A 15,441-nucleotide genomic window follows, 5' to 3' on the forward strand; every position below is an offset into this window, starting at 1 on the left:
CGAAAAGATCAAAATTTATTTTTGTCTTTGAGACTTGTAACAAGAAATGTTCATTTTCAAGCAAAAGTTTCTATTCATGTTCTTGGAAAAGTAAAAAGAATGACAAGTTAAAGCCCATAATTCACTGTTTGCAAGATTAACATTCTATAACTGTTTAAAAGCATCAAATTTCCAGTACACTTTTCATTGGCATTTAAATTGAACTTTGCATTGGAAATAACCATTTCTTGTTCAGAGACATCAGCCATATCCCCAAAAGTGGCAAAAAGCCAATATTAAGTAACACCTGCTGTGGACTCTTCCTGGTTTTAGGTTCTAAGGCCACTTCAGCTTTCCAACATTGCCTAGGACTGAGGAACATGCTTCTTTATCCATATAGACCACCATACCCAAGTAGTCTGTTTGAAACCCAATTGTTGTATCCGAACTGTTCAATCATGTGGCATCTCCCAACTGATGGCATGAAATCTGTTCAGTAATGTGACTAACACACAACACTTAACACTTAGCAGCTGACAATGGTATCTCCTCTGTTCCTCTGGCTGGGACTTATCTGGAGAGGATGTTTACCAGCATAAAGCATAGTGAAAAACTGTCTTTATTTGCTTAGGACCTGAGGAAGAATATCACTCAAAACCAAGTTCATGAAATGTGGGGAAAAAGCAGACAAAAAATGAATTTGGGAGCACAAAAGAACCAAAGGCAGGCATTACACAGATATAGGAGAGAGATGCAAAACGAGGCTTTATGGATATAAATGTTAAAACGTTTAGAGAAAGGAGGATGGTTTTGTTCCTCCACCTTGAAATGGACCTTGAAATAATTAATAGAGCAGAATCTCTTGTATTCTGCTGCTTTTTCATTGAATGCTTCAGTTAATTGAAACAAACTTTTTTATTGGAGCTTCCTTTATTTGGAAATTGCATAGAGGTAATACAGAAAGATTAATTCAGCAATTATATTGGATATGGTCTTGGAGAAGTTTTGATATGATATTCAATCTCTGCTTCCAACTCTAATCCCAAACAGTTTACACCGTCTTCTCTAAATTTTTAATTATTTATTTATAAAAATCAACTGAGTCACCATATTGTATTTTGTTTTATGCAACGGAATTGTAAGTGTGCTCAACAAACCTCTTCATTTCCATACTTTCCTTAATGTCTAGCTATATTGTTCTCATTATAATTATTGAAAGTCAGTCTCATTGTTATAAACCCTTCTGTTTCATACCTGAAATTTTACCAAAGGACCAAAGTTCTTTCATAGCCATTCCTTACTCTTATTAGTACCTGATGGTCACATGTATGAGCACATATGTGTTGTGTGACTCAGAAGAGGTGGTGAAAATGAACATGCCAAATGAGTTCAAAGAATTGGCATTGGAATTGAAATAAAGAAATAAATTGTATGCTGAGACTGATAACATTACAACTGCGCCTGTGAGTATTGCTTTCTGTAAACTTTCCTTAATAAGATGTAAGTTAAACCCAAATCACTCAAGGCTCTAAGTTTGTGATCATTTAAACTCGAAGCACCTTTTAATATCTGCATGCTTATAACAAAATGTTTTATCAAAGACTCCAGTTCACTTAGAAATCTCCATAGCTTTTATTTTTGCTGACTCTTCAATTATCTTTATAAATACAGGTCTTTACAAGTTGAAATTTGAATGTAAAATTATTTTAACTTGTTGTTGTTCCACTGTCCCTTATCTATTTTTTCTTGATTTATCCCAGTGGCTGAGAAGACCAAAGAGCAGGTGACAAATGTCGGAGAGGCAGTGGTGACAGGGGTGACAGCAGTAGCACAGAAGACAGTGGAGGGAGCAGGGAGCATTGCAGCTGCCACTGGCTTTGGTAAAAAGGAGCAGTTGGGCAAGGTAGGGTTGCACACATTTTTATGTTAATTTGTATGCTTTTGAGATCATGGTGTATTTGCTTATTTGGGGGAAGGGCTGACTGACCCTCCCTTCGTGAAAAGTACTACGTTTATATGTGTATTCCTTTGGAGGTATTAACCCAGATACATGCCTTGAATATTGTATAGTAATCATGGTGGTTTCCTTTTCTGGAAGAAAGTTAGTGAAATGAACAATACATTAAATGCCAAAAAGAACTGTGACATTTCAGGAAGAATGGGTGCTTTCATATTAGCTATGAATCTTGGAATTCAATAAAGAGTGGCGCAGTTCTTCCTTGGGATATAACACATGCTTTGTGCCCAATCTCTAAATTTTCAAAAGGAAGATCTTATACTTGATTTCTTTGTAATGACATCATCTCTTACTAAGTGGCATAACTCCTGTCACATAGCACTTCATTGCCAAATATGTGTGTGTGGCAGGGGGTGGAGCTGAGAGAATTAAACTGCATACCAACCAGAGATCATGAATTTGGGATGATTTTAAAATTCTCAGAAGAATTTTAACTTTGGATTTCTTAATAAATATGGTACTCTAGTAAGATTGTGCAAGAGATATTATGACTTCCACTTTACACAGATAAGTAATAGTACATAGGTGTCAAATGGATGAAATTTTACAAATTCTATGACCTCAGCAGCAGAATGCTTTTACTTATTCCCTATCACAATGGCCCCCTTGCTAGTTCTTGAACAAATCCCTTGTTGAAGCATACCCTTGCCCTGGCTTCTCCCTCTGTCTGGAAAGCTCTTTTCCAAGATTGTATATTTACTTCCTCATCTCCTCGGGTCTTGAGTTAAATGACACCTTCTCAGGCCTATCCTGATCTATATGAAACTGGAACCATTTTCAGCTCGGGTATTCTCAGTCTCCCTAGTCTTTTTTTCCCCCTTTTTTTGCCAAAACACTTATCACCTTTAAAATAATAAGTAACTTACTTATTTTTTATGTATATTTATTTTATTTTTCCCTCCTAAAATATAAACCCCATGAGGGTGGAATATGCTTATTTTGTTCACTAGTATTTCACAAGCATCTAGAAAAGTGCCTAACCCATATAGGCAATTAAGGAACGTGTATTCAGGAGGAAAGGAAGGAAGTAAGTGAGTAAGTAGAGTGATTTTGATTTCTGTGTCTTTAACAATTACACATGTAGTATAGCAACCATAAGAGCTATATATATTCAGCCATCCAACAGTTACAATGAACGTAGTTGTAGAATAGATGTCCTGAAAACTGTAAGAATGTGGCTTTATTTGCTGGCAAACTGCTCTGTATTGTTTCCATGCATATAATCTTAGGTAGCAGGCCTACCTACGTAGATCATTAGGACATTAGTACTAAAAAAGCAGGACTTCAAACCTATGACATATTGAAACTGATTATATGTAGTTGTGTTGTTTGGGACAACTGATTCTCATTATGGAAAATCTGGACTGGACTTCTGGTGTTCTTCAGCTAACACTTGAATTTATGGTTGATGATAGTAGTATGCCTTTGTGGAGAATATATTTTTCAAATAATCTTACTAGTTCTACTAATCATTATACTAATTCCTGTTTTCCATCTGAAATTATAATTGCATTCATAGCTTTATTACATTTCAAAAGTGTGGAGGGACCTTAAATATTTGTACAAAGGCAAAAACCTGTTTTGTCTCCCAGACATTTTTGCCAATATTATAGAAGCTATGCTCCCTTTTCCCAGAAAAACACGCATTCACATACACACACCAAGGGCATTAGTGGCAACCTGGCAGCCCATCAACAGACAGAGCCCATGATTGAGACCAAATCCCTGATTGTACAGATGAAGAAAGTGAAATGTACAGAGGGGAAGTAGGAGGGTCAAAAGGCCGATTGTAATAGACTGAATACTAGTAGGGCTTTCTCACTACTGTTACTTCCCCAACTACTTCCTCAAAACCTACCTTCCTTTTGCATTTATGTGAACTGAACTGTGGACAAACAGATTTAACTGGAAAAATTCTTTGCTTCAGAATACAAAGAAACCAGACAAACACTTGCCATCCCCTTCTTGCCCCCATTTAAGATGTATAATACAAATTGTAAATAAGGTAGGAGAGTGCTGCATTACTTAGAAAATTGGGCTTATTTTTTGCCCTTCTAAAAATATTGCTTTTTTAAAAAGTGTTTTAAAGCAGAAATCTAAATTTTGTGATAAAATTAACCGTATGGAGCTATTTCTCTTATGGGTACTTATAGGTTCTTCTAACTTTCTAATAGGAAAATGAAGCTGTAAAACTGAGAAACTGAAACATAGTTATAGGAAAAAAATTGAACTGGGAGTTTAAATGGTTGGTTTTCATCCCTTCTCTGTCACCAATAGGCTGAATGACCTTTCAAAGATCTCCTAAAACTCTTTCTCACACAATGAGGGAACTATGCTAGAAAATCATTAAAACACAGGTTAGCAATAAGGTTCAGAGTTTCTATAATATCTCAAGGAAGACACTAATAAACTTTCATTGTAACCACATCTATGGGATGCAGAACTTCTAGATAATTTAAATAAAGTCATTGAATCTGTTCTTTATGAAATTTTAAGTAATTTGATTTCATCATGCAAACCGATCAAAGTGAGTCTGGTGAGTGGAACTAAACAATGTATTGCTGCTTAACCAATTGTTAATGACCCCATCAAGACATTCACTCTTTATTCAAGAAATAATACTTGCTCATTATGTGCCGGAAACTTTGCTAGATATTGAGGTTAAAATGATGAGAGAACTGTACACTGTTTTCCTCTTCATTGAGCATATTTATAGTCTAGTGACAAAGATCAGTAATAATCACCACACAGTAAGTGTGTAACTATAAACTGTGCTAAATGCTTTTGGGTGCATAATGCTGAGAATAGCTAAGAGCTGGCTGACCTAGCTAATGTGGGGTAGGGGTAATGGAGGGCTATCACAAAGGCTTTCTGGAGGAGGTGATGTTTGAGCTGAAAACTTAAAAATGACTGGCAGTTAATAAACATTAAGTAGGAGTTAGTGGAAAAGCACCCCAAGCAAAAGCAACAACATGAGGAAATCTCATGTGGTAGGAGGGGACCCTGGCAAGACAAAGAGGGCTGCAGCTGGAGCCCGAGAAAATAAGGAGCACGAGGCTGCCAAGGTGTGCAGGGCCACACTGTGGTCAGTCATGTTGAGAATGTTCGTCTTTGTTCTAAGAATAAAGGAACTGTTAAAGCATTTGAAGCAAGAATGTCAGGTTATAAGTTTGCATGTTGAAAAGATATCTCTGAATACAGGGCAGGAAACAGATTAAAGGGAGGAAAAGTGGAAACCAGGGACCAGTTTGCTGGGCTGTGATGGGACGAAGACATTGCATAAACTAATGTGGGGGAATAAGAAAGAAACGGATCCATTCAAAGACTATGTAGGAAGTATATCAACAAGATTTGCTGATGCATTTCATGAGTCTTGCAGGAAGAGGAATGTGATTATCAGGGCTATTGGATGTTAGCTTGTTGAAGTGGATTAATGGATTAATGGCTGTGCCATTCTCTTGGTGGCTGGTGCCTCTCTTGAATATCAGGAATGCTGCAACAGGAGAGGCAGCATTGGTGTTCAGGCTCATGCCCTTTGAGGGCATTTGGCCCATCTACCCTTGACGGATGAGGGGACAAATATCCCCTCCCTCCCTCCCTCCTTCCCTCCTTCCTTCCTTCCTTCCTTCCTTCCTTCCTTCCTTCCTTCCTTCCTTCCTTCCTCCCACCCTTTTGTGTTTTCTTGGTTTGCTTTTTTTAAAACAAAAAATTCTAGTAGCTCATTTCTGTTTTTCTCTTTTTTTATTTGCTAAACGTATCTCTGGGAATGCTTTTTTGGTGTACTCTACCCTCTTTCGATGTTAGCAGAGAGGATATGACCATAGATACCTGAGTGTTTTGTGAGTTTGAGCATATGAGTGAAGCCACCCTTAGTGAGAATATCTAATTATAAGACATTAAAGGGCACTAGGATGTCCTGAATTTAAGAATTTGTTTCATCAAATATTATTAGCTTCTTTATTTAATACATCAGAAGAATACATCTACTGATCTGTATGTTTGCCTGTGTGTACATAAGAGGTTATCAGCCATGCAGTGACACAGTGTTCCTGTGTTTGATTGGAACAGCAGAAACAGGCTGCAGATGCATTGGCAGAGGCATTCAAGTTTTAGTTTAAATAAACAGTGATGTTACATAGATAAATTTATGTTTCGTACTTATGTTGAGAACAAACTGTTTGTACCAAGAATATTATAAAAGAAAGAACTTAAGATAGTGCATCTATGTTTACATATATAGCTAGTCACTAGAACATGTGTTCCATTCTAACTCCTCAACAGTACTTTGCCTGTGGTTACTGCTTAGGGAAACCCTGTGAACAAATGCACGTTTCTTTAATTTTATCTGGAATGCCCTAGAAGGGCTGGATCCTCAGTGTTCCTGATGTCCATGTTTTTGTAATTTTCAGGATTTATAGAGTGAAAGTTTTGAATGAACTATAAAGCTACTGGCTGACAGATAGTATATCAGTCAGCTTCATTATCACATCCCATGTAGGCACTGACCTATCTACATGCAGATTAATAGATTTGGTGCAAGAAATAAACTGGAAATTTTTATAAGCTCAGATACTTGATATACTTAGTTCATATGTAAATTTTTTCTTCAGAATCAGAATGAATTTCTGATGGAGAAACTAGATAGGATTATAAGCAATTTGGAAAAATTAGATCAGATTATAAACAATTTTTGCTGTTTCCATCAGTTACCCAGAAAATGTTGATTTCAAATGGATAAAAGCATTTATACTCTGTAATCTTGCCTTAATTAATAGGAAGATAGCTAACCAAGTTTGTGCTAGATGAATAAAAGCCGGAATGAAAAATGTCAGGTTTTAAATTATGGTCTACAACATTTAAACGTACTTCTGTTTATTTCATTTGATTTACCAGAGCCCTCATAGTTAGCTTCATGAAAATTTATTTTAAAAATATTTGAGTGTTACAGAACTTCTAGTTAAATGATTAATCAGATGATGGATGTCGCCATCAACTAACTCACTTAGTGCTGATTTCACCAATAAGCCAAAGTTGACAGGCAATTTTCAGATTTCTTTGAGGCAGCATACACCTATTATAGGCATAATCTTAATATTGTTTACAAAAGGTTGTTATAAAAGCTGTCAAGGTTAGTGAAATATTTTAATTGACAATAAACTTTCTCTCTAAATGTTTAATAATGATTGATATATTATCTCAAATAATCAGAAATTTGAATCTTGCCTTTGTGCTTACCCTCAGAAGATACCAACATGACTTAGTTACAGTTAAATCTAAACTAAAAGCTTTGTGGTACAATGAACTGACTGATTTGTATTCGTGGTGGGAGCAGGGGATATTATTAGTAGCATTGTAATCTTAGATTAAAGCACAATGTGTTAATTCAAGAAAAAACCTAAATGATCAGTTGATTTGTTTCAAAATATAATAATCAGGAACATTTTGCAAGGTGGTATGTAAAAATAATTATTTTATACTCAGATGAAAGTCTGCTGATGTTATGTCAAGTGTCTCCACTTAGAAATGCATCCATTATGATAGACTTTCTTTGTACCTAATAATATTTCACTTGGCTTGTGATGATTGAATCGTGATTCCTAATGATCCTTAGTCTTGTAAAGTTGTAATGGGAAAGTACACTGTAATTATATATAAAGTAGTAGTGAGCATAGGCTTACATTTACATTTTCATTGAAATTCAATAGCATTCAACCATTGAATGGGTACTTTGAATGTGCTAGGTACTCAGCTGGTTGCTATGGGAATACAAAGGTGAATAACACATGGATGGCTCCTGCCTTCAAGAAAGGTGCCATCCAGGCAGGGTGACTGACATATTTACCCCTGGGAAAAAGAAGCATCTCTGATCTTTGAGAATATGTATGTATTTGTAACAAATATATATGCATCAGAGGAAAAAATGCTTTTTGTTCAAAATGAGAGAAACCTATTCTTTCAATAAATATTATACTTTAAATTGTGTTGTCAGTAAACCATGAAATTACCTCACTTGCATAGATAAGAGTCACCATGTTTTGAGCTGTTTAGACACAGGAACATAAAAATACCATCTGAGTCCTAGGACCAGTGGTTAATAATCTGTAAACATCACAATCTCACAATATATTCATGACTACAAATCCAATTCCAGTCTTCAAAGAACTGATGGGATGATAGTTTTGTTTATTAGAAAAATGTATTAAAGGGCGAATGTGATAGAACTGCTTCAAAGCACACCAGCAGCTTTAAATCATATTTGCACAATTGGCTTATTCCCTTATAAATGCTTAACATGGATTAAAGTTCTGCTGAATGCAAGGTGAGTGCAATGACCATACCTTTATGACCATAATCCATTTTTATTGTACATATGGCTAATATCCATTGCTAACGTACCTTCATTAATCAGATATTATTGTATATATAGGATGATTTCAAACTTATGTGTTTTTTTAAGCCTCTGTTACCATCTGAACCATATTTTCACCTTGTAATTCAATGGTAAACCTGGAAAAAGTAACATTAATATGTTTAGGTGAAAGGAATAAAGGGAATAGATGTTTTTATTTAGTATGATACACAATATCCAAAACTTCAGTGATAATCAATTTGTTTCTTAATGTAAGAATAATTTGAATATTGCCCCTTCAAGTATAGGCTTTTACTTTTCTCATTTTCAAGGAGACATTTGATAGGGTTTGTTTGCTTTATCAAGAGAAAATAGAAAAAGAGGACCCATGTTTCTCAGAATATTCAGAATATGTTTACTTGTACTCAAAGGAATAGAACTAAGGTAAATGAGATGCCAACTGTGTTTTGTGTGCAAATACGTAATTAGGGTAACTGGGGTTGGAGGCTACACCTCATTACCTAATTATTCTTCTGTGAGGGAAAATGAGTAGTTGTTAACTAAATATGAGGTAATTCTTTTATAAGGAACTTTATTAAAACTTTACCAAATATTTGAATGCAAGTTACAGTTGAAATATCCCTCTTTATCAGGTGATTATGGAATCACTAAAAATATATGTTGAAAATTCCAAAAATAGTATTAAATTCTCATTAAGGCTGTACTGTCACTAATACAAAAACACTGAGCCGGAAATTTTTTTTTTTAATAAATACTCAGTTGCATAAATGAAAAAATATAAAGAAGGAACATGTATTTTATCTTCCTGATTAGAGGTGGAAGCTATTTCACTTCTGTGTTCTTCACATGGACACGGTGCGATACATGTATTTGGGACTCAACTCCTAAGAATGAATTTGGTTGTGCCTTTGTGGATTGTGAAGAATAATGGTAACTATTACTTAGGGAGTCAAATAGAATTTAACTTTCTATGCTAACAAGGGAATGATATAAATCTGATAAACCATAACAGCAAATAATTTCCAATTCATATGTATATACTTTATTCTATTTGTTTGGAGTCATCATAAAAGTGGAAAATTGCCCTTTCAATATTCACTGTACTCTTTCATGCCACAAGGTTTTCTGAGCATGTACACACAGCTTTGTCTTAAGGCCCCAGTTTTTGCTCAATGGATTGTGTTTTATTTGCCATCTAAATTTAAGGGTGTTAGAGAAGGCGTGTGTTTCCAATTTACGCCCTTGAGTTGGGGGATTAATATAATTGTCATGCAAAGCATATAATGGCATTAAAATACTTCATCTTTATTTTCTAATATTATGACATATGTAAAGTAGGCTTTTAAAAAATCTCTTCACTAAATACTAATAACTGCTTATTGTAACAATCGTTCTACCATGGTATATGCTCCTTGCAAAGGGGAATTAACATTTGTAAATTTGAAACTAAAGCAGTTCACAAGTGTTCGAACCAAAGCTGCTCTATATCTGTTGTTTGACTCACCGTAATAGCCAGCTGGCTTTGATCTTTGTATTGGGTTCCTGGTTTACCTACACCATTTGATTTGGTCACATGTAGGAAAAGCCTGACTTAGTGTGGAGGACATGTGAGCTTTAAGTCAGGGAACATGGAGTGGGTCTTGTCTCTTTCCTTATGCTTGATAATGTCATCTCCCCTCTTTGAGCACAGATTTTGTTCGTCTGTGAAATAAAAGTGTTGGACTAGATGAATTCAAAATGTTCTGAGTCTGTGTATAATGATTTGAATTTTAGGCCAATTTGTCCAATTACACATTTCCAGACCTCTGTCTACTTATTTAACCTTCCTAAACTAAAACTACTCACCCCATGACACAAAGTCAGTGTGATTGAAATGATATAATGCAGACAAAAGATAAACAATCAACTGTAAAGCATTATACACTTACAACATTTTGCTGAGAAGGACCTGCCTTTTCTCTGAGAGTTGTGTTAGATATATGATTATAGAAGGTCTCTATATGTTTGTATATAGTTGTTTGATATTTAGTAAGTAAATTGTAAACACAAAAGAGAAAAAATCATTCACTGGACATTCTACTTTATTTAGCCAAATAAACTGAAGTCACACTATTATTTTTGTTCAGATTTCCCCAGTATGGTTCTATTGAATATTACATACATGTTTTAATCAGAAATAATTTTGGGAAACATTAAAGTAAACAAAATTAAAAAGTTTCTTTTTGAAACTGAAGAAAATCTCAAAGCCCTACCATCTTATATTAGGGGTATAGTTGCTGTCTTTCCTAATGCTTTTTGTTGTTGTTGTTGTTGTTGTTGTCTTATTTATTTATTTATTTATTTTATTTTGGTGTCATGAATCTACAATTACATGATAAACATTATGGTTACTAGACTCTCCCCCTCCCCTCCCCGTTATCAAGTCACCACCCCATACCCCATTACAGTCACTGTCCATCAGCATAGTAAGATGCTATAGAGTCACTACTTGTCTTCTCTGTGTTATACTGCCTTCCCCATGCCCCCCACCCCCTACATTATATGTGCGAATTGTAATGCCCCTTTTTCCCCCTTATCCGTCCCTTCCCATGGATCCTCCCTAGTCCCTTTCCTTTTGGTAACTGTTAGTCCATTCTTGGGCTCTGTGAGTCTGCGCCGTTTTGTTCCTTCAGTTTTTTTCTTTGTTCTTATAGTCCACAGATGAGTGAAATCATTTGATACTTGTCTTTCTCCACCTGGCTTATTTCACTGAGCATAATACCCTCCAGCTCCATCCATGTTGTTGCAAATTGTAGGATTTGTTTTCTTCTTATGGCTGAGTAATATTCCATTGTGTATATGTACCACCTCTTCTTTATCCATTCATCTACTGATGGACACTTAGGTTGCTTCCATTTCTTGGCTATTGTAAATAGTGCTGCGATAAACATAGGGGTGCATATGTCTTTTTCAAACTGGGCTCCTGCATTCTTAGGGTAAATTCCTAGAAGTGGAATTCCTGGGTCAAATGATATTTCTATTTTGAGCTTTTTGAGGAACCTCCATGCTGCTTTCCACAATGGTTGAACTAATTTACATTCCCACCAGCAGTGTAGGAGGGTTCCCCTTTCTCCACAACCTCACCGACATTTGTTGTTGTTTGTCTTTTGGATGGTGGCGATCCTTACTGGTGTGAGGTGATATCTCATTGTGGTTTTAATTTGCATTTCTCCGATGATCAGCAATGTGGAGCATCTTTTCATGTGTCTGTTGGCCATCTGAATTTCTTCTTTCCTAATGCTTTTTGATGCCAAACCCATGAAACTACTACTCCAGGTGTGGTGGAACACAGGTTTGAGATGCTCCCAGCTAACCAAAACTGTCCCCACTCACTCTTTTCCTCCTTCTCTTAAGAAGGCTGGGGTTTTAAATCCTGAATTAGAGATATTTAGAGAGGATATCAAGACTCAGTACTCTATATCCAAATCCTATTCTTTCGTAGTCATTTTCTGTAAGATCCCTTGGGATAAGGCCAAAGAAATGACTCTCCTCATCCATATGAAGCTTTTGTACCAAGTCCTGATGAAACCCCCTGCAGACCTAGATGGGGGCAGGTCTGAGTAGCCTATACCTGTGCAAATTGGCTGGGCCATCTTCTGAGCCCCTTTCCCTTATATATAAAGGCAGGGAGTCAGTTAAAGGGAAGGTGGCCGGAGAGTTTCTCCTCAAGCTAATTTTCTATCCCAGAACTTTATAGAATAGGAGCAGTTCCAGAGGAAGAACAGCCTCAAGCTCCTCTGACTTTGGCACCTTCCTGGTGAACACTAATGCTTAGTTTATAATCTTTAAAGCCTTGTGTTTAACCTTATTTAAAAATTCATCTGGTTTTCATTCCACACAGTCGTTCATGTCCGGGGGTGACTCTCTGGTGTGGTACATTATATGGTCTAGATGTGCCTGTCTGGCCCCCTCCTAACCACAGCCATGCTCTCCCATCACTCACTCACTGCCCCTCCTCCACATTTTGGCTGGCCAGCCCCCGCCTATATGTCTTCCCAAGGCCTGATCTGGGCCCATGAGAAACCTAGGAATCTCTGCTACACCAGCCTCAAGTCTCAGGAATCAGGGTATGTGGGATGTGTGTGTGGTGGAGGGGGAAGTTTAAACTCCCCAAGTTGGCATGTCAGCCCTCTGTGTCTGTATAGCTGTTTGCTTGCACTCTGTTGGCACTGAGAAAGCTCAGCACGTCCTGCTTCTCAGGCAGCATCCCAACAAGGAATGAGATGAGAGCTCCCTGTTCACAGACATCTACCACCTTACTCCACAGAGGAGTCAGGGGGAAAGGTAGACTCTGATGCCTCATTAGTACTTTCCTTGCAATCTGTTTCTCTGAAGATCTCTGTGGCTTCCTTTTTATATTTTACTGATGGAGAAATAATGAAAGGTCTGACACCTGAACTTATATAACTTAGTTTCATTGTCTCAACTGTTATTTCTTGCACCTACTAGTTAGATGTGAGATAGGACAGGGACCCAGCATCATGGTGCTCTCAGTTGCTGTTTCACATTTTCGGCAACTTTATGTTAGAAATGTCCATTCAGTTACCAAAAATATGGTTGGAGCAGTAGATTGGTATAAATCACTCTTGAGGACGTATTGAAAATCTGTATTAAGAGTATTGAAATTAGGCATATTTTTGAATCAAAAATTTCACTTCTAAGAGTATAATGATCATAAATTTAAATATAAGAATCTTCAGCTCAGCATTGATTATAATATAAAATTGAAAAAAAATGCTAGAAGCTTGACAGTAGGGACCTAGTTAAATGCATTGTGGTTGGTCCATACAGTGCTATGGATCACTGTAGCCATTAAAATGTTGGTGGACAATACTTAATGGAATGAAAGGATGCTTTTGATGCATTAAATGAGAAGAACTTATTACAGAATGTGAATAGTTTGTATAGTATAACATATTTTTATTGAAAAAAAAAAAAGCCTGTGTGTGATATGTATAAAGACCTGAAGTAAATGCACCAGGTTTTCAGGTTTTCTCAATGAAGTACTCTCTGCATTTCCAGCTGAATAATACTTGGCTTTGGGGAACTGTCTCATTCACTGTAGGATGTTTCCCAGCCCTGGCCTTACTGGTTAAGTGCCAGCAGTGCTCCCCAGGCATTGCAACACCTAGAGAATGCCCTCCCACATCAGTCTTGGGGAAACACTGCAACCGAGGGACTATTTCTGGGTTGTGGATTAGTCATTGACTCCCTTTGCTTACTTACATTTTCTTCAATTTCCTTTAATAAGTATATATTAGATTCATAAGAAAAGCATAATAAGTGGTATTTGTAATATTTCACACTATTCAACATTTATGTAATGAAGCTTTCTGTTGCTTTAACCACAATTAGAACTTAAAAAGGCCAATTTTCCTTAGTGTCTTGGTTCCCACTTACATTTGTTTGACTAATTAAAAAAAACATTCTAGCTTCATAGATACTTAACAGTTACAGTATTTGCTATTTATCCACCCACCTACCTATTCATGTATCTACTCACCTAATCCATATTTGTTAAAGTCATGCTATGTGCAAAATACTAGGACAGGCATCAAGAGAAATACAGTGGTTTACCAGACCCATTTCTTGGGCTTGAGGCAGGCATCTAGCTTTAATCCTAACAAGCATATGTAGGAGTCTGTTAATCTATTAGTATTATGGACCTTGCTTGAAAATTTCTTCTCCGACCTCCTCTCCCATTTATGTTTGAAGTTAAGTCTGTCTCAGAGTGAGGTGACATCACATTCATTATCTCTTGTTGTTGCTCAAAAATTCTGATTCTAGTACAATTCTTTCATTTACTTCCTTTCTTCCCAATTACCAAACCAAATTAAAATAGCATTTCATCAACTCTCTTTCTGCTACCTAATAATACTGGATACCACATCCAAATTTCAAGATAAATTTTACCAAAGATTTTTGAGGGGTAATGGATTGTGCTGCCCAAGTGAATTGAATAATTTCTTTGCTCTCTCATATTTAGCAAATATAACTGATCATTTGGGGCATGCCTATTCACGATTTGATTTTGAAAAATCTTATTCTAAGTCTGTTGGGCTCTGAGAAAACTGTCCCATCCTTTTATATTCATGTATTGTCAAAACTTCGCCTTTCTCATTTCAATGTGCTTTATTCATAGCATGTCCAAATCCCTAAGCTTACAAATAACTGCTCAGTGTTTTTTGTTAACCTGTCTAGTGATATAGGAAGTTGTGAAAGTACACTTTTTTCATAGACTTTTTATTGAGATTAGTTGATTTCTATTGGAGTTAGACCCCCATTTAGAGTGTACAATTTACTTTACATACAAAGGCCTTGTACCTGGGCTGGAAGGACCTGTACATTCTCTAGCCTTCCCTATAACCTCTGAATATTATCTTGTTTGTAGGTACTGCCTACTCTGAATATGATCTTGTTAGTAGTAACTAGCATGTCTGATCAGCCCTGATGCCTAGGGTCAAATTTTATAAGTTACATTTTTGGACCTAAGAGTTTATTGAAACATAACAAAGATTGTAGCATTAATGTATATATTTGGAAGTAGAATAGAGTTGCAAATATAAATTAATTTTTTAGATATAAAAATGTCAACTATGTATAAAAGAATGAAATCTTTAGGGGAAAATAATTCCCCAAAGTACCTATTTTTTAAGTGATAAATATCCTGGAACTATTTGAGAAAAAGATGTTTATTTCTTATATCTAACAAGTTATATATGTGTTTTCATTCTTTACTGGGACATTGAAATTTCTACCTTTCTTCTCACATTCCTCTTTCTTATTTGAAATTTATTGTTACCCCTATAAAAAGAAACTACAAAAGATTGACTTTGGTATAGAAGCTGCTGGTTTTTATTATGACAGGTGGTTTAGTGTTGTATGTATTTATATATATATATATATGTGAGTGTGGGGGTGGGGGTGTCTGTGTAAAATGGAATTTAAGATAGCATTTAAAAACAAATCTGCTTGATTTTCCAAGAGTTGGACCATTTTATAAATGTACCTACAGTGATCTCTATCTTTGGCATCC

General features: G+C 36.1%; 1 protein-coding gene across 11 annotated transcripts in view; it reads left to right on the forward strand.

Moving 5' to 3' along the window:
* The window catches only part of SNCA (synuclein alpha), a 131,178-nt gene that overhangs the window by 15,224 nt on the left and 100,513 nt on the right, over positions 1-15,441 (forward strand). For all 11 annotated transcript variants that reach the window (XM_037020237.2, XM_037020239.2, XM_037020240.2 and 8 more), the window contains one exon: positions 1,740-1,882. In XM_037020237.2, coding sequence (XP_036876132.1) covers positions 1,740-1,882 — 143 coding nt within the window. The remainder of the gene's footprint in view (positions 1-1,739; positions 1,883-15,441) is intronic.

This window comes from Manis javanica, chromosome 5 (assembly GCF_040802235.1).
Source record: "Manis javanica isolate MJ-LG chromosome 5, MJ_LKY, whole genome shotgun sequence".
Classification (NCBI taxonomy): Eukaryota; Metazoa; Chordata; class Mammalia; order Pholidota; family Manidae; genus Manis; species Manis javanica.